The sequence below is a fragment of the Melitaea cinxia genome, chromosome 30 (assembly GCF_905220565.1).
Source record: "Melitaea cinxia chromosome 30, ilMelCinx1.1, whole genome shotgun sequence".
NCBI lineage: Eukaryota > Metazoa > Arthropoda > Insecta > Lepidoptera > Nymphalidae > Melitaea > Melitaea cinxia.
Genome location: NC_059423.1, coordinates 300,889 through 328,056, shown reverse-complemented (window position 1 = coordinate 328,056; position 27,168 = coordinate 300,889). Strand labels below are relative to the sequence as shown.

At 35.4% G+C, this 27,168-nt stretch overlaps 1 protein-coding gene across 1 annotated transcript in view; it reads right to left on the bottom strand.

Moving 5' to 3' along the window:
• LOC123668051 (serine/threonine-protein kinase par-1) overlaps positions 1-6,894 on the bottom strand; it is a 74,516-nt gene extending 67,622 nt beyond the window's left edge. The window contains exon 1 of the mRNA XM_045601844.1: positions 6,661-6,894. Coding sequence (XP_045457800.1) covers positions 6,661-6,810 — 150 coding nt within the window. The 5' untranslated portion in view covers positions 6,811-6,894. The remainder of the gene's footprint in view (positions 1-6,660) is intronic.
• Positions 6,895-27,168: the final 20,274 nt, after the last annotated feature.

Here is a 27,168-nt window from a genome sequence, read left to right as displayed (position 1 = left end):
AAGTTGGCTGATAGAGAATGCTTTTAGCATCAAGCCCGCCTTTTGTACAATTTTATAATGTATTGTGCAATAAAGTATTAATAAATAAATAAATAAACATATTTTATACACTGATGCTCACCTGATGATAAGCGTTTACCGTAGCCTGCAACAATAGGAACATCGCAAACGCCTTGCCTACCCTACCCCCGACCCCACCCAGGCTACATTATAAACTATAGAAATACAACTCTGCACGAAAGCAGTATTATTTAGCTGTGATCTTCGGTAAAGTCGAGGTGAGGTACTTCCCCGGTCGGGCTGCTCCACATTTTGAGCAGGATATTTCATGCTGTGCCCTACCGCAATAATGACATAACATTCGACTGCTGTGAAAGTGTCTTCAAGATAAAGGTTAACGATAACCGTAACAATTGCTATGACGTATGTATTATATCAAACGGCTCTTCAAGGATAAAAAATTGATGGAGATATCCACAAAGAACAGAAACAAAAATTTGTACATATACAAATATGTGCCCCGAGCAGGAATGGAACCAGTTACTATCAGAATCGATAATCTTTAATAATGTTTATTTTTAGTCGGCTATTACCTATAAACACAAGCATTAAGTTGCTTACTTTAGGAACAGACGACCGTGTGTGTATTGTGTAGATATTTATTTATTTATTTATTTAATGATTGCTTGTACGCCTGTAACACCATGACTTACCACCTGTCGTCAACGTAATGCTTCCCCGGGAGGTCAGACTACCTTACTCACTACAGGAGCCGAGTACAGGAAGAGTTGGATTCGAGAACACTATTGTTTATAAACATTTTTTAATATCATATCAAAAATCGACCGCTCCAGCGGGTATCGAACCCGCGTCTCCGATTGACCGTGTCGGCGCTCTAGCGAATTAAGCTATGGAACGATGTACCCGCTAGGTCGAAATTTTTGATATGATGATTTTTATATTCGGTTTAAGCGAAGTTGTTTAGAATTCCTAATATGTGGGTAACACAAAAGTAAAAATCGTACATACTATTGTTTGTATTATTATTATTTTTTTAAGTTTTCTCCTTAAGAATCGATTTTCATATAAGGCTAACGCCGAGTTGCACGAAACAAAATTAAAATTTTAGTAGAGATTAAACTAATTTAATCACGAGAATTTCATACAATTCTCGTGATTAAATTAGTTTAATCACTACTTAAATTTTAATTTCTTTTCGTGCAACTCGGCGTAAATCTACTAAACGAATGACATCGTTACGTTTCTCTTAACGCCATCTATCGCGTAAAGTCTAAAGGCGTAACGACGTTTTCTAATAACGCTATCTCGTCGTAACGTATCATCGATATATAGCGTTATTTGATTCGTTTATTTGCCATTTTATATGGTATTATTTTTATTAGACTAGTAAGCCTTTTTTGTAACTATTTAGACAGTCGATCTGAAGGAGTAAACTTCAGTCGTGCGTCGGAGCTGACACACCCATTTTTTAAATATTTCAGGGATAGCAAACAAGCAAACGGCCCACGTAATGGTAAACAATTACCGTAACCTATATAACTTTGAAAAATCAGAAGCATCGCAAGCGCGTTGCCACACTACCCAAGTTCTGGCCACCTTACTCACCACAGGAACACAAATCTTCTTGAGAGCAGTATTATTTAATTGTGTATTCTTTATGGTTGAAGTACATTCCCTGTAAGCCTACTCAGGATTTGGACAAGATAGTTCTTGCTATCCTACCTCATTCTTCGTGGTATGGTTTTTAGAGTTAATTTGAAACGAATTATTTAGCTAATGTACCCATCATCATTACAGCCTATACAGTCCACTGCTGGACATAGGCCTCCACAAGTTTACGCCAAAAATAACGTGAACGTGTTTTGCCCATAGTCACCACGCTGGGCAAGCGGGTTGGTGACCGCAGGGCTGGCTTTGTCGCACCGAAGACGCTGCTGCCCGTTTTCGGCCTATTTATTTCAAAGCCAGCAGTTAGATGGTTATCCCGCCACCGGGCTTTTTAAGTTCCAAGGTGGTAGCAGAACTGTGTTATCCCTTAGTCGCCTCTTACGACACCCACGGGAAGAGAAGGGGTGGCTATATTCTTTAGTACCGTAGCCACACAGTACAATGTACCCATAATATGATATTATTAGTAACGAGAGGATCCGGTGAACTTTATACACCATTCTTGAAGTAAAACTTCTTTAAGCAGGCTTTATTTGGGGAGTAAGCTGGTGAATGCGTGACGAGAGTTACTAAAAGTGCGATCGGGCGAGACGAATGGAAGTTGAGAGGGATATATAAGTTAGTGAAGATAGAAAGAGAAAAAGTTACGTTTCATAAGTTTTACTTCAGTCTTGTGGTCTAAAGCAGACTCATTTTTTTTTCTCCTAAATATATCAATTGTTTTTTAATTTTCGTTTTATACAGAACTTATCTCAACAATAGCGAACGCCAAAAAAAGAATTACGAAATCTGGTGCAGACGTTCGGAAGCTACGCGCATACTTACATTTTGGAGATAATTTTTTTATATGTGACATATAAAAACTACTTATACTGGTGTGCTTCGGCTGCGTACACGGTCCTAAGCTTCAAAACAAATAATTTTATGCTAAATCATCGCCTTTTTATACGTCCATAGACTAAATATTTATTTATTTATTTTTTACCTTATCTCTACGTAAGTGTTAAATTAAAATAACTTTTAAACAAACACAGCTAAGTATACTACTATTAACTGATTACTACTTAAATAAAATATCTATTGTAATAATTTTATTATAATTTTGTTTTAATTGCGATTTATATTCTACAGTTCAAGGCCTGTTACACCAGTTGTGGACCGCTATTTGACGGATGACGGTATCCAACGGATAAGTTTTTGATATAGTACCTATTCGTTTTACCGTCGAATTGCATGTATTTATGAGATATTTCTATTTGCTAATGTGAATCTAAAAATGGTAGTATATTATTTGATTTTTGATATAATTGAGGAGAAACAGAATACAATGGCCTATTCTACTTACAGCCGTAAAAGTCTATTCGTAGCTTATTTGCTGGATAAACTTTACCCACAACCACTGAAACACCACCCCCTCCCCCGTTGATTTAATTTTTGATATTGCTAGTCATCTTTAGTACTAACTTTAATATTATCCAATTAGAAAGAATTTGTGAACAACACCCAAGTTCCTATTATTAAATAAATAGGTAAATTATGCTTCTGCACAATAGGCCTGCACTATGTCTTAGATATACGAAACGTAATTGGCTATGAGAGATAGAGAGAAAGAAAATATGTGCTTGCTCTCTGTCTTGCTCCGTTCGCCTCGCCCGGTCACAATTTTCGTAAAGTTCTAGTCACGCCTTCACCAGCGTACTCCGTAAGTCAAGCGTGCGTGAAAAGTTTTAGCTTCAAAAATATATTTATTTTACAAAAATAATGAATCGTTATAAGAAAAGTGAGCCTTGTTTTCAAATTTCTCACTTTTGTTTCATAAATATGTTTAAAATACACATACGGTCGTCTGCTCCTAAGGTAGACGACTGAACGCTTGTTTTAGGGAACAGTCGACTGATATAGATAGTTATTTCTTTTACATTAAACCGTATAGCTATTACATATGTAAATAAATATTACATTGAGACTCGGGCTGAGAATCCATTACATAATCGCAGAGCGGATAACATTGCAAACTACATCAGCGGGTAGTCAATATACTATTATTATCAATGCCTATAAATGCACGTATATTTGTTTTATGTATGTATATATCTGGAGAAATTTTCGAATCATTCATGTCAAAATACAACTTTTTAAACAAAATTATTTAGTTCCAGTTAGATCTACTAAGTACAAGACGTATAATATAATTTAAACTTTAAATATATCATTATTTATATAATTATTAATATTTAAAAGATCTAATTTTGTCCCTATTTAAAAGAATAGTGTATTAGAAATGAGTATATGTTCCAATGTTTTCGTAGCAGGCATTGTGAAAAAAATAAATTTAAATAGTTTAAATTACATTGTGATATTTATGGTATTTTCTATAGATATATATTTATTTATAATGATTGATAGAGACTCAATAGCTATCATTACTCATAGTAGGGAATATATCTGCCAATGCACATTGGAGCAGTGTGGTGGATTATGCTCCGATCCTTCACCTACACGGAGAAAGAGGCCTATGCCCACCAGTCAGGTTGTTACAGGCTCAAATAATCAATCACTTAGTCATTGACACATGTCTCTTCTCTTTATATACATTATCTAAAGGTTGTTTTTTTTTTATATTTTTTATTAAGAAGCCAATATACTTACAGCAAGTTTTAATATTCAATTTTTCTCTAGTTTTGCCTACTAACGGTACATTTTTACACAATTTATCTGGAGTTTATGTCAAAATTCAATCTCTAGTAAGCAAACTTAGAGATAATATTGAAACTGGCCATTAATAAACAAACAATAAATTCCTTAAATTAATACAATTAATACAATCAATACAATAACTGAGAGATCTCTTTCAGTGACAAGACTGCCATTTGTATATATTTAAGTCTTAATTCAATTATAAATAATATCAAAAATTATATATAATATTTATTTATATATGTAGTATTTATTAGTATTAGTAGGGTGTTTGTGCAGTCCATGTGGGTCCCCACCGTGCCTCGGAGAACACGTTAAGCCGTCGGTCCCGGTTGTTATCGTGTACACCTGATAGCAAACATTACTCATAGTAGGGAATATATCCGCCAACCCGCATTGGAGCAGCGTGGTGGATTAAGTCCTTGCGTCTGATCCGTCTCCTACATGGGGAAAGAGGACCAGTAGCAGGATATTAAAAGCTAAAGCAGGTATTATTTATATTTATCGAAAAAAAATATGTAGCTATACCAGTCGGCTGTTACCTATAACACAAGCATTAAGTTGCTTACTTTAGGAACGGATGACCGTGTGTATATGTTGTAGATATTATTCTTTAAAAAAAATCAATTTTATGTAGCTTATAGACGTGTGCAACACCAGAAGCATTGCAAGCACGTAGCCGACCCCATTCCCAATTCATGATTCCCCATGAGCTCTGGTCACCTTACTCACCACTCTAACACAACACTGCTTGAAAGTCTTTAGCTGTGATCTTTTGTAAGGTCGAGGTACTTCCCCAGTCGGGCTGCTCCATATACTGAGCAGGAATTTTCCTGCTGTGCCCTACCTCAGTTAATAGTCTCAGTTTGAGTACCATAAGGCATCATACTAACTATCGCTGACAGTAGCAAGACTGTTATTTAGATATAGTGTGGATATTTTGTTATAATATGAGGTATTAATAGTAAAATTTAAATTTTTTCCTTTATAAATTTTGATAGATGATAGAAGCAAAATATTAACTCATGTTTATGTTAAGTAATATAAAGTCATTAAGTATGATTTTAATGCTTTGTAAGGATATTGTTTGACTACTGTTTTCATAGTTTAAAAATACATTTTAATTCATAAGGTAAAAATAAATTACACATTCAGAATAAAAGGCAGATTTTTTTTTTTTCTATGCTGTATCTTAAAAAAAAAAATGGACTCTTTCAGACTTATGTTTTGACAAGAACATAATTTATTGTATGAAATAATTTTAGTGTATAATTTTAATTTAAGAAAAGTATCTGCTTGCCTTCATGACTAATACTTTAATAATTTATTGTATATTAGAGGTGTTTTGGACATATTTATCAGTGATAAAAAAACTTTGTAAATAATCTATGGTATTTCTGATTTGACAGAATGGAACTTAATTAAATAATTTATTTTATTTCCTATGTTTTTGCAGTACAGATTTTTTAATTAATTTATCTTGCAGACTAAAGTTCGACTTGAGTTTGTCAATATTTAAAGGTTATAAAAAAAATTCTGACATAAAAAGTTTTCAACGAATTCTCTGTTTTTGTCAACATTAATTCTAATTATTTAGAAGTCAACCAGAACTTTCTTTGTAATAATGATAAAGAGAAAACTGAAAATAATAAGATCATTCTCACGTATTGTTCGAATGGCCGAGTAGTTGAATTGAAATAAGTTGTAATAATGAAACGACACCATAATTGAACGGAGGACATCCAATGAACTTCTCAATTGAAAATAATTGTCGCAAAAACATTTCGGAGGTCAATCGCTCCCTTTCTAGCGAAAAAACTAACGAATCAATGCGAATGAACGGGAGAAAACTACTTGCAAGAAAAGTTTGTTAACTAAAATTTCGCTAAAGAAAATTTTGAAGTTCGATTATAACCCGACCGAGTTGGAGAGTGCATACGACATACCAACCGAGTATAGTAAACAATGGACTGCGAAACTTGACGGGTTCTGTCTTTATTTTTTTTTACACAAAACACGTTTTGTCGTTCTCGCCCCCATCAGTCAGCCAGGTACGTCTCACGGAACGAGTTCTCAATGTTACATTGCTAACCTGAGCGCCGCTACAAACGGCCGCAGCTCGACCAGTGGAAAAAACCGATCACACATCACAAACACACTAAACACTGCGTCGACACCTCGATCCGGTAGGAACTGGTAAGGCACACGCGTAAAACGTAAATCTACACCGTGGGGACACAGATATCACTGAAATACGCGTCGAAAGATACCCACCTTACTCTTAGTAATAGAATGTGTTGCGAGTTTAACGACGGCGAAGTTGCCCGTGCCGATCGTTTTCTCCAGCTCATAGTTCCCGACGCATACTAGCTGGTCGATCGGGAAGTGTTTGGTCTTAGCTATCGGCTTTATATTGTTGGCCATCGTCGGGGATCGCGTCTTAGACCCGTACTTCCCGACGGATTTCTAGTTACTGTCGTTAGTTCGCTTTCCCGCCGCGGCGGCGCTCGGCACTCACGTCATTCGACGAGGAGGCACAACGTCGGCCCGCGATATTTCATTAACAAAAACAAACTTATATGTAGTGACATACTGAAAGTAAGGCCATGCGACACATTCAAATGCTGCAGCACAATTTTTAAGGTATTTTAAACTTCGCTAATATCAAACAAACAGCTCTAGATAGCGTAATCAGCGGTTCGTTATCAATCCGCGAGGCACAAGTTGAACGTCTCCGTGTCATAAAAAAGTACTTTATTCACAAGCTTATGATGGCTGTTCTCTCTCATTCAATCTATTTTGTTATCAATTAGTGTGAGGGAGATAACGCTAGTCCGTTGCGAGTGACGTAAGAGGTCAGTTTTACGTCACCGGCGGCAATTTCAAACATCGTCGTACGTCAGACGGAGGTATCGATTTTCAGCAAAGGAGGAAATTTTGAAGGAATACAGCGGGTGGAGTGAATGACTTTCATTAAAATGTTCTAGACGTATTTTAAAATAAATTTCGGTTATTTAAAAAATTAAATATTAAGTTATTAGTACAAAATACTTTCTATATGGGTTTTTAATTGAAGTGTTGTAAAAACGAATCAGATTAAATTTTAATTTTTTTATTTCAAAAAAAAAGAAAGCACTTTTTTCTTTATATTATATTATTCCCCTAATTGTGAATAATTTTTGCACCCAAAGTTCGTTTAATTAATTTTATTATTAAACAAAATTTACCTAATTCGTTGTTTCTAAATAGAATAACAGAAACAGGCGAAATAAATTTATTTTACACTGTTGTCACAAACAATAAAATAAAATAAAAACAGACCTATAAGGTATTCATTACGAAACGAACCCAGTTTAGTATTGTGCTGGAGTCTAGAAACTAATCTTTCAAAAGAGCCGCTTAATAATACCGCAAAGACCAGCAGACACACACACAGCACATGGTCATAGCAAAAAAAAAAATCACTCAAAAATATTTAGAAAAATAATTGAGATAATTATATGAAGTTTTTATACCTATTGTTGTAAATATTTTTATATACACATGTATGTGTGTGTGTAAATAAGAAAATAATTTATTCGTTTACAGATGTTGCATTTTTTTGTCATTGATATACCTTTTTTGTCTTTCCACTTTATTCTCTTCGTGTCCTTTCCGAAGGTTCCTGGAAGAGATGAGTCCCTTAGGAATATCCTTCGTACATAATTTTTCTTTTCATTATTTTTTATTTATATTTTTATATACAACGAGTTGACCCAGCGAAATTCGTCCAACTATTTTTTTTTAATATATCGTCTTTTTTTGTACAGACCTTATACTCACAATAACGAACTCAGAAAAAAAAGGATTATCCAATTTTGTGCATTCGTAGTAGCACCAAAGTTACGTACTTCTTATTTATGCAACATGTACGTCCAAATGTAACTTTAGGGTACTTAAGTTTAGGGAGACATACCATAGTCGAAATTGTACGTGAAAAGCAGTAGTAAGTACAAAGTAAGAAAGAGACTACGTAAAAAATGACTTTAAAATCGACAAATTTGAAAAAAAAAAACTATAAAACTCGGTTGATTCGATTCACACAACACTAACGTACACACAATGGTAATCTATATAAATAAAAATAAATGTTGCTAAGCGCATAACTCGAGAATGGCTCGACCAATTCGGCTAATTTATTTTTTTGTATGTTCCTTAAGACCTACGGAAGGTTTTAATACTAAAAAAAATTAAAAAAAGAATAATTTTCCCGCCAACCCGCATTGGAGCAGCGTTGTGGATTAAGCTCTGATCCTTCTCCTACATGGGGAATGAGGCCTATGCCCAGTAGTGGGATATTACAGGCTGAAGCGTAATTTTTACTATTAAATTTTGATAGAACGAAGTCTATCCGGGTAGCTAGTTTTTTTGAATAATAATTATTTAATATTTATTTTTACTAAAGCGTTAGGGAAGTAAGTTGCATATTTAGGGTGTAAAATCGATTCTTATATCGCAGTTAAATGGAAGGACGCCATTTTAAAAACTATTTATTTTATCTGTACATACGATATGTTTATTAAACTCTAATTATCTACTAATTAGTAAGACGTAAGTTTATTAGTTATAAGCCTGTGTGATAAATAAAATAATAACAAAGCAAATTTGAGTTCATATGTCAAATATTATATTACAAATATAAAAGATGCGTAGGCTTAATAACGCTAGCTTCCTTGTAGTAATGATTCAACATAAAAAAAATGGTAGAAAACAAGTCATTTACAATTATTGCAATATCCGGCGGCCTCGCATAGCCTGTCCTGTGGGTACCAGTTACAATAACAATTCACTATTAAGTCTAAACTGACATCGGTAAAGTTATTTTGTTATTACTTTCTAATTAAACAAGACATAAGTATAATATCAATATATATAAAAAAAATATTTATCTGTCCTTTATGGAATCGTAAACTATGCATTTGATCAAATCATGATCTTCAGCTAAGTGTTGTGCATGAGCCCACAAAGGTTTCTGAGTTGGTACTACCAACCAAAAAAAATAATTAAAAAAATCGTAGCAACGCGTGTAGGGTACAGCTAGTACATAATAATGATCAATGAATATTTAAAAATTAATATCATAGATACACATAAACATTTATTAGTAGTTTTAAGTAAATAAATATGTCAACACTAGCGCCGTCATACGCAATTAGAAAGGAATTTATAAGCAACAGATGCAACGATCGCGCCACCTAGCACATTGTTCGATAAGTCATCTACCCTCATTTATTATATTACTCGAGTTATTCTGACGTGTACGAAACGAACGGTACAACCGCCGCTAAGGCAGTCTTGGCTCTGGCTTGGCACGATACACTTGTTGTATCCTGCTAGTAGCTTAACCTAGACTCATTCAATAATTAATTTGTGCAAACGAATTAATTGTTATTATCTATTACGATTAATGTGGCTAGGCGGGACGTATAACTCGAGCAGTGAAGGTGAGCGTTGATGCGCATCTCAAAGGAGGCCTCCTTAAAACTACACCTGGGTCGCAAGTCCTAGGCCCTGCTCTGAGTTACTCCCTATGCCACACGATAGATTGGATCGGATCGCATTACAATTTTGTTATAATCATTTTAAGTACTACCTACATAGTATTGTAAAGAGTGCGAGTATAACCTACGCCCGTGCCTTGCAAATATAGAAAAGGAGCTTCCAATTCAGTCGAAAGACTACATCAGAAGTGGGATAAGATCCACCCCCACTTTCAAAATGTAACTAATTTAGTTAGTTACATTGAACGAAGAAATGTCTCTCTTCGTTTCCGGTATGGAAGCTATTTCAGAAAATAGTTGAAGTTATAGGCTCACCTCCTGACGATACATCTGTTTTTAGCTAGTGTGCAAGTTAGTTGCAATATTTTGTGGTGATTAGTGGGTACATCGATCATCGTTTTATTTTCTTTTATTAGTTGGTACATCGGTATTTTAGTTCTTTTCGGTCGTTCTGTAACATTCTTATCGGTTAGTAAGCTGGTTGGACGGGCTTTGTACGCCCGGGCCATGGGTAGCTGGTTGAAGGGGCCTTGTACGCCCGGGCCACGCTACAGAGTGAGGGTGAAGGGGCCTAGCACGCCCGACCCACGGTTGTTAGCTGGTTGAAGGAGCCTTGTACGCCCGGGCCACGCTACAGAGTGAGGATGAAGGGGCCTAGCACGCCCGACCCACGGTTGTTAGCTGGTTGAAGGGGCCTTGTACGCCCGGGCCACGCTACAGAGTGAGGGTGAAGGGGCCTAGCACGCCCGACCCACGGTTGTTAGCTGGTTGAAGGGGCCTTGTACGCCCGGGCCACGCTACAGAGTGAGGGTGAAGGGGCCTAGCACGCCCAACCCACGGTTGTTAGCTGGTTGAAGGGGCCTTGTACGCCCGGGCCACGCTACAGAGTGAGGGTGAAGGGGCCTAGCACGCCCGACCCACGGTTGGTAAGCTGGTTGAAGGGGCCTCGTACGCCCGGGCCACGCTATGTTAGGAAGGGATGAAGGGGCCTAGTACGCCCGACCCACAGTTAGAAAGCTGGTTGAAGGGGCCTCGTACGCCCGGGCCACGCTATGTTAGGAAGGGATGAAGGGGCCTAGTACGCCCGATCCACAGTTAGAAAGCTGGTTGAAGGGGCCACGTACGCCCGGGCCATGCTATGTTAGGAAGGGATGAAAGGGGCCCAGTACGCCCGACCCCCTAGTGCATTACGGTCTCAGCGTTTTGGTCAGGAATAGCCGAACAGTTATTAAAGTCACTCGTTACTGTTGTATAGGTCGGGAGGAGTAGCGCCGAGTTGGCGGATGCACGACATGAACGCACGAGGTCATGCGATTGTCAGGGTTTAGCTAGCTATTTTAGACGTTACATAGTTGATGTTGCCCGAAAACCGCTTGTATTGTCGATCGCTTGTATCAACAGTGAAGCCGGCGCAGCACGCAGCGAGCGGCGCGTGGACGTGTGCAGCGTTCAACCTCCGAAGGGCACATTACACGTATTACGTGTAACTTGTCAGACTCAGGTCCGTGGGTGAGCGATGTGAGTTTAACTCTGGCGGAGGTCGTGGTCTATGGAGACCGTTGTTGTGATAGAGTCATGTGATTGCTCTTCGGCTAGAAAGCCGTGGTGTTAGAGGTATTTACTCGGGGATTTCTGTAAGTTTGGTTGTAACTTGTTGTCGAAGTCTATAGTATTGGTTGTGATGACGTTGATGGTACATGGCTATGGTATTTATCTGTAGTGATTAGTTATGATTGAGATTATTGTAAAGTTCTTCCTTTTACGTTGAGTTTGACTGAGTGGTACAAGGCACTGTTGTAGCTTTTTCTTCTACTCAAGGCTGACCATCACACGAGGGCGATGGCAGGATGGCCGTGTCAACACTAGCGCCGTCATACGCAATTAGAAAGGAATTTATAAGCAACAGATGCAACGATCGCGCCACCTAGCACATTGTTCGATAAGTCATCTACCCTCATTTATTATATTACTCGAGTTATTCTGACGTGTACGAAACGAACGGTGCAACCGCCGCTAAGGCAGTCTTGGCTCTGGCTTGGCACGATACACTTGTTGTATCCTGCTAGTAGCTTAACCTAGACTCATTCAATAATTAATTTGTGCAAACGAATTAATTGTTATCTATTACGATTAATGTGGCTAGGCGGGACGTATAACTCGAGCAGTGAAGGTGAGCGTTGATGCGCATCTCAAAGGAGGCCTCCTTAAACCTACACCTGGGTCGCAAGTCCTAGGCACTGCTCTGAGTTACTCCCTATGCCACACGATAGATTGGATCGGATCGCATTACAATTTTGTTATAATCATTTTAAGTACTACCTACATAGTATTGTAAAGAGTGCGAGTATAACCTACGCCCGTGCCTTGCAAATATAGAAAAGGAGCTTCCAATTCAGTCGAAAGACTACAAACATAAAAACTTTTGCAATTTGATTGCAAGAAATGAATTAATAAATATTACAATATTGGTATTAACCTGCGTTTTTCTCTACGTCATCATAATTTAAATAAATCAACACAATAAATAAAAGCTTAACACTCAATGGCCCCAAGTAGGACTTTCTCTTGTGTCGTAGGTCCGGAAACAAACAATACATAAGTACAAATGCCCAGATGGGCCAGACTACGACAAATATCTATATGGCCAATACAAATGTTATTCATGTGCGGGATCGAACTCGCGACCGCTTGCTCAAAACATACAGTGACAGTGATGTGAAGTTGTGAACGCTGGATCAACGCGTCGTCATTTTATCTTCATCAAAATTTTCTTAATATGAGATTATTAGATAGTGTATTGACATTTTTAAAAAGTAACGATTGAGATTATTGACGGTTCTCAGCACAGCCTACATTCAAAATCGATAATAGTTTTACAATTTCCCATTATCTGTAATTAAATTATTATATATCTAATAAAATCATTCAAAATCGAAGATATGATTTTTTTTTGACCGATAACCCCGGCTTCAATTACATCGATTAGTCATACAACATTAGACGAAAAACTAGTAAGTAAATACGCGTTATCAAAGATTACTCTTTAAGTTGTCATCATGTCTCGATCAAATTTAAATGAAGCCACAAGATAAATATCAGCATCGATTAAAAAAAATAATTATCAAAATCGGTAACCCAGTAAAAAGTTATAAGGTACAATACAACGTAGGTTGATGCTAAAATAGTTAAGTAAATACGCGTGATTAGATTAGATATAACAAAAAAACGAAAAGTGCGAGTCAGATCTCTATTAATTTTTATTCGGACCAAATGATAACTACCAACTTTAAATTAAATAATTGTTTTGTTGGCATACGAAAAAAAACGACTACAATTACATCGACAAGTAATACAACGTAGGTAGACGAAAAAATAGTCAAGTAAATACGCGTTATCAAAGATTACTCAAAAAGTTGTTATCAAATCTCAATGAAATTTAAATGTGACTACATGATAAACATCAGCTTTCGATTAAATTAAAAATCATCAAAATCGGTACACCCAGTAAAAAGTTATGCGGTATAATACAACGTATGTCGACGAAGAAATAGTCAAGTAAAAACGTATTATTAGATATAGCTCGAAAAGTAGTTGTTAGATCTCAAATAAATTTAAGTGGGCCCAAATGACACACACCACCTTTTGATTAAAAAAAACTGTTGAAATCGGTCCACCCAGTCAAAATTTCTTTTTTTTTATATATCACTAGGTCGGCAAACAAGCGTACGGCTCACCTGATGGTAAGCGATTATCGTAGCTTATAGACGCCTGCAACACCAGAAGCATCGCAAGCGCGTTGCCGACCCAATCCCCAATCCCCCTGGTCACCTTACTCACCAACAGGAACACAATACTGCTTGAAAACAGTATTATTTTGCTGTGATCTTCTGTAAGGTCGAGGTACTACCCCAGTCGTGCTGCTCCATATTTTGAGCAGGAAATTCCTGCTGTGCCCTACCTCAGTTAAACTGCGTTCTGAAGTAACACACATAAAAAACAGTCGAATTGAGAGCCTACTCCTTTTTTGGAAGTCGGTTAAAAAATCCGACTTCAATTACATCGACAAGTAATACAACGTAGGTAGACGAAAAAATAATATAGGTCCTAACATCGTTCTGCTCCATATTTTGAGCAGAAAATTTCATGGTGTGCCCCACTTCAGTTAAGCTAGCTTTGTCTATCACTCAAAGATTATTTTAAAATCGTAACCGATAAATAAATTTAACATAATTATAATAAAAGTGAATCACGTGTTTGTTTGTTCCTAATATTACGCTAATTGCACAATATTTCATAATGACTTTTAAAATCATTTCTGGTCCTAAGCAAATCTCAGTGTCTACGACTAAATTAAACAATTACTATTTATAACACAACTCTATTTAAACAGCTCTGAATTATGTTTGTTCACTTTTATAGTAAACTAGTCTTCCGCTGCGACTGCGTCTATTCCCCCCTTATATAGCCTGTGGCTACCACAGCTTTACCAGAAGCATTACCGTCCATTATTACCATTTACCACTTTACCGTTATTCCATCCATCCATCAGCATTACAAGTCCACTGCTGGACGTAGACCTCCCCTTATGCTCGCCTCTCCATTCGGTTTTGTGCCCTCTGAATCCAGCGGCCTCCCGCTGTTTTCCTTAGGTCGTCAGTCAGTTTATCGTTAGAACCACAAGCCAAGTTACCTTTACCAAGAGGCAAAAAGTAGTTCTAAAAAGAACTGTTTCATTAATAATAATAATTATTATTACCTCTATTCGACACTTAGATTTCGACATGACTGAATTGTGTAAAAATTTACCTCACTCAGTAATAGTGTGGTGTACTCCTGTTAAAAAAAAAATCATTTTTTTCCAGTAGTTTGAGTTTTTCCACCATAAGCAACGGAAAAAAACTCTCATCATTATCATTACAGCCTATACAGTCCACTGCTGGACATAGGCGTCCAAAAATTTGCGTCAAAAATGGCGTGAACTCGTGTGTTGCCCATAGTTACCACGCTGGGCAGGCGGGTTGGTGACCGCAGTACTGGCTTTGTCGCACCGAAGACGCTGCTGCCCGTCTTCGGCCTGTGTATTTCAAAGCCAGCAGTTGGATGACTATCCCATCACCGGTCGGCTTTTTAAGTTCCAAGGTGGTAGCGGAACTGTCTTATCCCTTAGTCGCCTCTTACGACACCCACGGGAAGAGAGGGGGTGGCTAATTCTTTAGTACCGTAGCCACACAGTACAAAAACTCTAATCCTAACACAGTAAAAAACTCCCATCTTTATTATATTAGTTTTACTGTTGTATACATTTGTATACAACAGTAAAACAAAAAAGGCACCATTTTGACCGTATAAAATACACCCTATGACGTTGATTTAATTGAATAAAAACAACAGGCTGAATAAACCGAACACCGATTAGCAACCGAATAATGTGGCATTTATAATCTGTACGTATGACAGGCTGTACAGGTATTTTCCGTGGTCTAGGCTTTTGTGCTTGTGTATTGTGTGAGTTTCCAGCTCCTGATCCAGGAGTAAACCCTATTCGGAGCTGTTGAGTTTAAGCGTTTATTTATATACTTTAAAAATCAAGCATAGTTTTATTTATTTATTACTAGCTGCGCCCGCGACTTCGTCCCCGTGGAATTAACAAAAAAGTTATTGTTCAGTTTTCAGAGTTTTAAATTTGATAAAATTCTAAAATAAGAGTAGCCTAAGTTATTCCTTATTACATCAGCTATCTACCAGTGAAAGTCCCGTCAAAATCAGTCCAGACATTTCAGAGATTAGCCGGAACAACCAAACATACAGACAAACAGACAGACAAAAATTGTAAAAAAAATTATTTTAGTATATGTAGCACGTATACATCCATGTGCATTTAGTAAAAAGCGGTTAATATAATATTACAAACAGACACTCCAAAGTAAAGTTAACCAACAGTTATGCAATTAATTACGCGTCGTGTGGACACTCTAGCTGCGCTGTCGACACAAAACAGGTACCTGTATGTAGGTAGATACATTTAGTTATCACGCGGTAATTTCCCTACGTCCAAACGCCGCTACGTTTTAACAGGTCAGAAAACTACTTTTGATAAACAAGGCTTAGGACAGGCAAAAATATCAAGATATTTAAAGTAAGAAGAAATGGCATAAAAACTTTTTTTCTCCATGCGACTAAACGCCCAGGTCACATACAATGCTAACAAGTTCAAGCCAAATAGCAATGATACTTTATTATGGTAAGATGATTATATCATTTCCTAATGAATTTAATGACTTGTCATTTTTTAATATTTAGAGACACTTCGTTATTGGAACACAAATCGGAAAAGCTTAAATTAGTTTCAAACGCAATGCAATTCGAAATTGAATTCATATGTATATATGTGTGTGTGTGTGTGAATAATTTTGAGTAAATGCTAAACATCTGAAATTAAATGAATCAAGTAAGTCATTAATTAAAATTAAAAACAGCAGAGGTCTCAAGATCGGTCCCTGTGGGACGCCAAACTCCTGATCATTAATCATGACATTTATATTTATGTACTTAACTTTATATAAATATCAGAACTTTTCATTTCCATTTATTCCATAATATTTTAATGCCATTTTGGAAAAATAATATTGATCTATATATTAGAAGATTGAATCATCACGAAACATCAAAAATTAGAAGGTAGACGAAATTTTACAGAGATGTAGTTTATGGTTAGTAGGCGTACGCTAAGAACGGAATTTTTGATAGGCCCGGATTAAAGGTATCTAAAGGCTCTTACAAATTTGTATGAAAGTCCTTAATTTTTTATTTTAGATCATTTTAGCTTAAAATTTGGCAGAAAGATAGTTAATAAACGTCTACTAAGAACTAATTTTGCGACAGGGTCGTATTAAGGTCTAAGGGCCTTTGAAAGATTTTATTAAAGTTCGTAATTTTTTTTGCTAAAAACTTAAAATTGTACAAAAAGGTAGTTTATAGTTAGTAAAATTCCGCTAAGAATAGATTTAGTGACAGGACTGGATTAAGATCGTCTAAGGATTCAAGAAAGTTTGTATGATGGTCTTTTATTTTTCGTGCTACAAATACTACAAATTTATCGTCAAATAAGGGTTGAAAGTTTGTATTTGCCATTCAATCTGTCCGTTCTGTTTTATTTTAAATTGGAAGCATGATTTGAGCAAATTAATTTTTTCATTATTGATTAAAATTGAATACATATCTATTTCAGCATCAGTGGACAATCCACCCTTAAAGGAATCAAATTTAAGTATTAAAAGTTTAAATTCGTCATATTTGAAGCTGAAAATATCAAGTTTTAGTTAGTTTTTTCCAAAATTCTAAAATAGAAGATGAATTGGCTTGGTTTGGTAAGGCGCATCCACGCCATGTACCTACTTAATATGCGTTAACAATCTTTAGAAACTGTTCTGGTGATAATTTTCCAATTATTTCCATGAAAAAAAAATAGAGGATCTCGGTTATTTCTGAAGTTGGTAGCCTTAAAAATTTTTCATAGACGGTTGAGCAGCATTTTCGAAATCCCTCACATCAAAATCATTGAATATTATCAATTTCTATGCGAGCGACGCCGCGGGCATCTGCTAGTACATATATAAAACAAATCGAAATAAAGCATTGTTTATTCAAGTGGACATCAACAGCACTTGATTCGTCACGTTACAAATTATTGTTTTTCCATTAAAAAACAAAAAAAAAAACATCAAATTTGTTTCGTATTGTATTTATAGATGTCGTCATGTTACAGACAGCAAAATCATGCATAGCTTTTTACGCATTTATAACACAAAATCAAATAAATAGTTATTTATTCATGAGTTTCATTATTTAAATATAATATTTACGCTCGCCGACGATAGCATGATTGATAAAACATTTTTCTCCGCCTTGATAACTGATAACTGACAACTGATAACACGCCAGTATCAGTCAAGCTTGTGAAACGTACTTTGACTTTGGCAAATCGAGGTCTTCCTTGGTTTCTTCAAGGTTGGACTTCCTACAGTGTTGATTTAAAATGTATATAAAATAGAATAAAATAGAGAAAAATCGCAAAAAAATGTTATTTCTTAAATAAGGGATCTCTTCTAGACGATATTTGGACAAAGGACGTGTAAGAATTAAGTAGAAAGAAGGAATTACGTTTGCAGCAGTCAGGAAATTGAAAAAAAACGAATAATTATTAATTATTTATTAATATTATATTAATACAATAATTATCTTATAACTAACGACTGCTTTACTCGAAGAGAGAATAAAGAATGATTAAAACAATATTAAAATTAATAAAGCTAGAAATAAACTAACTAAGGTGTAACTGAGGTAGGGCACAGCAGGAATTTCCTGTTCAAAATATGGAGCAACCCGACTGGGGTAGTACCTCGACCTTACAGAAGATCACAGCAAAATAATACTGTTTTCAAGCAGTATTGTGTTCCTGTTGGTGAGTACGGTGACCAGAGCTCTTGGGGGGATTGGGGATTGGGTCGGTTACGCGCTTGCGATGCTTCTGGTGTTGCAGGTGTTTATAAGCTACGGTAATCGCTTACCATCAGGTGAGCCGTACGCTTGTTTGCCGACCTAGTGACATAAAAAAAAAAAAAATTATATCACCGGGGCATTAAAAAGCTAATACGGGGAACTCGGGAGCTAGTTGCCTGGAAAGCTTCCATTAGTACGTCAGCATATTCGTGGGATAAGGGTTTGTACACACAATGATAAATAAATATTTATCAACAAAAACATAGAAACATACATAAACATCAACAGGTAATATTCAAAATTGTACAAGTCCACTTATCCACAATTCCACTTACGGCATCATTTGACATTGAAAACGTGTGTACTCATTAATAGGGACATCATTACAGCCTATACAGTCCACTGCTGGACATAGGCCTCCACAAGTCTACGCCAAAAATAACGTGAACTCATGTGTTTTGCCCATAGTCACCACGCTGGGCAGGCGGGTTGGTGACCGCAGGGCTGGCTTTATCGCACCGTAGACGCTGCTGCCCGTCTTCGGCCTGTGTATTTCAAAGCCAGCAGTTGGATGGTTATCCCGCCATCGGTCGGCTTTTCAAGTTCCAAAGTGGTAGCGGCACTGTGTTATCCCTTAGTCAACTCTTACGACACCCACGGGAAAAGAGGGGGTGGCCATATTCTTTACTACCGTAGCCACACAGTACCGTAGTAGTAGTACAGTAATAGTAATAGGGACATATTGAAATTATTTTTTAAGAATTTACATTATATATTATTATTATTTGGTGCGAAATGAATTGAAATGGTTTCAATTCACAGTAGAATGATTTTGTAAAATTTTGTGAAAGCTTACATTATGAGATGACGACTTTAAAAAAAATTCACTTCACATTATATTACGACAACAGCATCTAGACCGGGTAGGCATCTTAACCTGACAGAAAATTTGAGAAAAATAGTATTGTGATAAAGTAATTTAGTGTTCTTTTGGTGAGTAAGGTATATTAACCAGAGCTGGCAGAACTACAGGTTGTGTGAGGACAGTGGTGGTAGGGGCAGTGTTGCAGGCGTCTGTTGGCTCTTTGGTTACTAATTAACATTTCATGTAAAGCTGTTACGGATTCGAAATGTAGTTACTGATAATGAGAAGAGCTTATACACTCGTAAATCTTTCATGAATGACTGGTTGAAAACGCATGAAATACGATCACTGGTTTTTGATTTTTTCGCCAACATACCAGACGCAGGCAGCGCTGAATTTTGTTATATGATTTAACATGGAGTGATATCAAGTGTATTTTAATCAACAGTCACATTGTTAATTTATATGAATATTAAAAAGGAAACTTTCTATGAACTAAAGATTTAATTGAGAAATATTCTATAGGTACTAACGAAATTTCTAAAACTTCAAGTTATTGAGACAATAGTATGTAGGTACATAACATTATTAATTATTATGAAAAATTATTTGAATAATTTTTCAACCGTGTATTATTTGAGTAATTTTTTTTAAATATCTAATTCGATTCACGGTTTTGTATTTTTAATGTCGCTTTGTAATTTATTACGATAATTTATTAGTTACTTGCCTCGGGCAGAGGCTAGTTAAAGTAGAAGATTGGGTGGAGGCAGAGACATTGCGATTGGATACAATTTTCCTCTGCCTCCATATTTGAGTAATTAAAAACCTACGTCTATATGTGTATAAAGATAGTAAAATATTTTCCGATAAATATATAATTGGAACGAAGTTCCTTACGGCAGGCTTGACATTTGGCTGGGCGACCGAACTGAAAAAAAAATGTGATACTAAAACCGTAAGAAAAATATATAACGGAAGTGACGTAATATCAGTCACACGACTGTATAATATGACGTTTGTAAAACTAAAATATTGCTAGTAAACTTTTTTTTAAATTATTTATGTAATTTTATACCGTCGACAAAAATAAATAAAGACATGTTTTTTTATTTCACTTAATAGTTTGAATTATTATTTTGTTTGATTTATTTTATTTTACGGTATTTGTTACGTTCTAAAATACTAAATTTCCTAAATACTTTTATGTACTTAATTAAAAACCAATCAACAAAATTTAAAAAAAAAATCAAGAACTAGAAAATGTGTATAAAATTCAACATTTTTTTTTTCAAATTGTGTTGCTTCTATACTATCCGAAGGAACTTCGTTCCTACCTGGTGTCCCATGACACCACATAAAATTTAAAACTTCTTCGTTGTTTCGAACATTTAAAATGTAGAAATTCATTAAATTCATAGATTTAATTGTAAAGCTCCAGATTCACATTCAGTTTCAGAGATATTAAAAATATATTACCTATTTGATTTTATGAAAAAAAATGGCGTACATTGAATATACATAGTTCTTAATATTTTCCGCTTTTATGGCTACCAAAAACTTCGAGAGTCCTCTCGAGACCATGGTTGCTGTAAAGTATGGATCCGAAACGTCGGGCATATATCTAAAAAACTTGACAAACGTCGATAAAATCCGAAAAAGTTGTTTCGTTATAATGACTGAAATTCGAGTAAACATCACAAAACAAAAGATACATAGGTCTACGGTTTCAAAAGCTCTAGAAAGTAGAGCAAATATTTTCATTGTGTATAACCCAATCATATTTCAGTAATTCGCTGTTTATTCAAAATGTATTTTATGAATAGAAATTTACTACAATCGGGGTCCAAGTGAATGAATATTCTAGTACTTTATAGTCAAAACCATTCATGAAACAAAGACGTAAGGTCCTGTATTGATTTGATGAAGCCACTCCATCTATTATTAGTATGAAAGAGTAGAATGGCTAAGTAGTTTCAGTAAAATTCGATAGATGACGCTAGTATGTTTGAAATTTGTAGGGCCTATTTCATCGGGTGTGGACAACGATATTTGACGGATAACGGTATCCAACTGATAAAAATTCTTGATACATTTCTTCAATAGTCGGTCAATTTCGATAGCTCCAATCCAATAATGAGCTCCAATAGTGAGTGCGAGTGCGAAGTAAATTTTATACGCCTTTGATACCTGGTATCTGCCAAAGTAACCATGAGCTTAACTTTATATTTGGCAATTGCTTCTATCAGAGTTGGAAGTATGCACTGAAAAGTTTTTAGCTTTTTTGAAGTGACGAATTCTGGCCCTCCTGGACTCTCGGTCTATTATGAACTATTCAAAAATGAAAATAATAAATTACTCAATGCAAATAGGCTTTAAAATTACTTTGGAATCGTCATTTTACAATTTTAAATAAAATCAGTTTTATTAAATTAATTATAGTTAAAGTAAAGCTAGCACCGGTTCGGTGTAGATTCTGCAGAAAAGAAACGGCAAGAAACTCCACAGTTACACTTATAAAAATCTGACTATGTTTTTCAGGTTTGAATCCTTGTAGTTTGTATCCTTGTTGAGGTGGGTAAGAGTGGGTGTCATTGTGTAGGGGAATTAACCGCCAACCCGCAGTGGAGCAGGCCCATGGAAAAAAATGTCATAAAACCTCATAAAACATGAACAAATGCAGACCAAATTCTCACAGATCTCATAACTCAGTATAAGAATTTGTTCTGAATTTGTCCTTGGGAGCGTAATTAAAATTTCTTCTATATGGAAAACAAGCTTTTGTTTAGATATGGAAAATTAGTTCCTGCTTAATTTCTTCGACCGAAACATACTTTAACATCGACAAACATAGTTATATAACATATATATTCGGATTTTATAAACATAGATATAACTCAATAAACTACTGTGCCTTAGACCACACGACTGAAGTAAAACTTTCTATCTTCACTAACTTATATATCTCTCGCAACTTCCGTTCGCCTCGCCCATCACACTTTTGGAAACGCTCATCGTCACGCATTCACCAGCTTACTCCACCAATTCAAGCGTACTCAAAAAGTTTTACTTCAAAAACTATTTTTTAGGTATCCATCTCGAGCCAAAATGGAACCAAACAACAAGCACCACCTTTTGATTAAAAAAAATTATCATCAAACCGGTACATCTAAATAAAAATCAAATTAAGAACCTCCATTTTTTGAAGTAGATTAAAAACTTTACCGCTTCTCTTATTCTATGCTATGTCCTATGCCCAAATGTTGTCTGGAAGAAATCAGCGATAAGACCGCCTTTGTACATCTTTCTTTGCATGTATCACTTTCTTTTTGTAGTGTTTCTTTGTAGTGTACAATAAAGAGTACTTATTATATAAAAAAAAAATAAAACAACAATTCTAAAACATATATTTAATTCGCTTATAATTACAGCGGTAAGGCATTTTAAAGGCTGGACTTTGTACTATAACAACATTATACCAAATAAAACTCATATTGCCACTTTACGGCGAAATTGGTGAAAAAAAAGGTCCAAATCAGAGGCATTGCTGACACTGGATAAATTATCATATTATATTCTAGGCCCTCAAGGTAAGGGGGCCTGCTTCAAACACATAATCAACTTTAGTGCAGTTGGACAAGGGCTGAAAACAATTCATATATAGGGTAGTTTGTTTAGCTATGCCACTGATTCAAATATATACTATATAGAAGAAATAATACTTTTAACATTTATTATAACGTACTTAATCACAAAGGTAATTTAGTACTACAGTACGTGAAATATTTGAATACATAGTTTTATCAATCAATTTTACAGATAAAAAATGTATTTATGGCTCGTTTAGCCAGTTGCCGAGAAATGATCGCATCCGATACAGTGGCGTAGCGAGCTTAACTCGCGCCCGGGGCACAAAACCTTTTTAGCGCTGCCCTCCATTCGAAAACCATGTAATATGTCCAGCAATTTATTATTTTGCGGACCATTTGGTGCCCCTTTTTGAGTAGCGCCCGGGGCATGTTGCCCCCCATGCCCCCCCTCGCTACGCCACTGATCCGATATAAGTTTGTGATTTATTGCATCTTTCTATTCGCTATTGTGAAGTTGCAGTGTATTGAGGCGGAAGGCCCGATGCCCTATTGTACCTCCCGCTGTTAAAGTCAATTCGTAACAATGTTATTATATTTCTAATGAATTTGAAACTATTAAAATAACAGCTTAAAAATATAGATATGTATTGATCTTTTAAGTTATATATAACAATATACATATTTAAAGATGACAGCAATGTACACTTAATTAAAATTACAAAATATATAATTTAAAAAAAATTGTCAAAATAAAACTTGTACTGCTACACTTACAAATTAATTTTAAAACACTCGATAATGAACTCCCGAACGTGAAGACAGAACACGCCGTCCTTCCAACAATCACTGACACATCTAAATATATAATCTCAGATTCTCTCTTATTTGAAAACGTGGAAATCAGTTTAAGTGATATGTGTTATTTATTGTTCAATTTGTCAAAACTATGTTGTATATTTATAAAGTATGCCACGCAAATCACCTTTTTTGAGCCCAGTGTCACGCCCCAAAAAATTCCTCACGTGAGCTTTGAAAGGGGAAAATGGCTCCCATAACTAGATGTTACAAACACCGTGCAACCATAAATATTAGTCTAGAACTGTGTCTCGATCCTTTATTTCGAAAAATTAATTAAATTAGGTAGTAGTATTTAAAAGGCAGTATACTAAAGATTTCAATATATTTTTCACATCTTTATTGTTATTGTTATACACGTGATATCACCAAGGGGGAGAGGATTAAAAAGTTGCTAAGAGCATCACGTGATAAATGGACGACCCCTTAGTAGTTCATCCATCAACCCGCATTGGAGCAGCGTGGTGGATTATTCTCTGATCCTTCTCCTACGTGGGGAAAGTGGCCTATGCCCAGAAGTGGGATATTACAGGCTGAAGCGATAGTAGTTCAAACAGTTTGGAATTTGTTCAACCCAAGTTTAGTATTTTCTGTTTCCTTTTTTATTTTTGTTTTAGTGGAATTTTTAACTGTCCGTTAATATGGATTTAACGAAATAAAATAATATTTACAATTCTTGTTGAAGTGAAAATTTCTTTTAACGCATTGTACACACATTTTTTTCGTAATCGTAGGGTAGTAAGTTAGGCTGATACGTCACGCTCTGAGGTGAAAGGCTCGATCGGATGAACTCGGGACTTGTTGCGTTATTGCTTTATTGCGATTAGCAATGAAGTTTTCACTTCTACCGTGACGTCTTAAGCATACAGTCTAAGTAAATTTATTCTATAACAAAGATTCCTTGCAAGCCCAATCACTCAAACTGACACCTAACTTTAATTTGCGTAATATATTTTATAAACATTCTCAATACCAACAATAATTATAATTATACATATTTTCACATTTCATCACAAATTAATTATATGTATATACAAGCAAGTACCTAAATTACATAATCAAAATGCCCATTTCTAAATTAAGTACATACAAAATTTAAAATATATATTTTATGCACTTTTAAATTTAGAAATTACAATTTTTATAATTATTTTATTATATGGCAAGTAATTGATCTATATTTTATTCTGCTGATAAGCTAATATTTATAAAAATCTATATATCCTAGCCTAGAGGCCTATGTCCAGCAGTGGACTGTATAGGCTGTAATGATGATATATCCTAAATGGGCCTATTGTTTGTAATCTGGTCTGTTCACTAGTGACTGGTAAAGCTATCTGATGCATAGCGGTAGTTGTCAGATAAAAAATTAACATCAATGTTATCTGTCTGATGTACTATATTTGCAATGTGTAAATGCAAAATTTGAAGTTTAATAGTTGACGTGAAATAATACATATAGGTTTTAATTCCTGCGGATAAATATATCAATAACTTATATGTAAGATAAACAAACAGCTGCCAGTCAAAGCTCTAAATGAAATCTGTAAGAATGTTGTTTAATCGACATCAATCGAAATCATCGAATCATCGAATCGATAAAATAATAATAATATATTTTTTACGTAATGATGGTCCCATATAAATTGAAGGTCAATTTTCATATTTAGTTGTCAATGTCGCTATAATTTAAACAATCACGATAATATTAAAAATAGTCGTTGATATTTTGAACGTGTTTCGAAAGAATTAAGACATTGTTGTAATTAACAGGGTCGTAGCTAGGCAGGGGCGATGTAGATCCCCGCAGGCACATGGCCGCGTATTTTAAGGGGCTTTACGATGCCCCCGATTTTACCACAAATTACAATCTAATGACGTAAATTTTGACTTTGTGTAACTCCTCTTTCGGGCGAATGTGAATCTGTTGTAATTAAACTACCTTCAGAGGCAAGGACCGTTAGATTAATGGAATACAAGGCTCTTAAGAGAAGAATAGATCTACCAAGATCTTGGAAACAAAAAAAGGGTCTCCGCTGATGCGACTTCATCCAGACTATCTCTGTTAATAAACAGAACATCAAAATATTGACCGCGATAGGTAAATATTAAAGCATAAGTACTGCCCAATAGTTTTAATAAAATAACATAACCTATAATTAATAAAGGTAAGATGATTTCAAAGCATCTTGACGTGTGTGTGTGTGTGTTATGTGTAACATCATATAGATACAGTTAATGAGTGTGCGTGTTGACAACAGACTTGGATTTAATATTGTTTGAGGGTGTAGAAACTAGACAGTCCCCCCCCACCATCGTTTGAGATATACAGAACGGATTCGATAAAGAAACAAAATATCAAACCACATACACTTTGAAGCAGGCTATATACAAACAAAAAATCTGCCAAATAGAAGTACGTTTGAGTTGAGCTGTAAGTCCATCTTGTGATTACTCAGCCTGTGCCTGTGGTTGACTGCATTATATAACTTAGAAATTGTATGTTCTACACGTGTTTAAATGTCTCCCGCTTGTATCCATCCACCAGCATATTCAAAAACAAAAGTCACAAATATAATTTCTTTTCATCTCAATAATTTTAGACCTGGGGCACCCGCCCCGGTTTTTCCCAAACAAAATCCGACCCTGACTGTCCCTACACACAAATTAAAACTATATTTATTATATTTACCGACAACATTCACACACAGACATATGCCGAGATACATTAAACAATTTATAAAGTAACTTATATTTTCGATGTTTTGTGCAATATGAAACTTACAACAAAAATAATGACCCAACTAAGCCTATTATTTACAATTGTCTAAGTACTTATGTCTATACAAACATCGATCAGGTCATTTTGTCCATAAAAAATAACAATTATTGCAACAAATAAAATCTCTTTACCTAGAATATAATAAAAATGTATCGAAAAGCAATTTTTATCGAATTTCCTAGGGATAAGCTCGGAATATCTAAGCGGTAAATTTTTATAAAAATATCTTTAACTTTATATCGTACAATAAGCGTATTTAAACTACATATTTCAAATTGGCAGTATTAATTACTTCGCGTTGGGAATGCAATGGCAATGAAAAACATACCCAGCTATGACAAAACGAAAGTGTATTTATAACTATCATTTAGAAAAAACTTGTACAATACAGCCTCAGATTTGAAGATGTAGGCTGTAAAACAGTACGCAATTACTCCCAAGCATAATCTATGGTTTAGTCGTATATAGTTTAGTTATATTAGAGTTTTTAAATCAAAGCCGTAATTTTTTTTTTAATTTGTGGCGCCATCTATCTCGCGACATACAAACTAGAGAAAACTGACGTATCCTACATCGCGATATCAAAGTTATCAAAGCGTTTGAATATATATACAAGAACCCGACGACAATCGTCGGGGCAGTAGCCCGCCA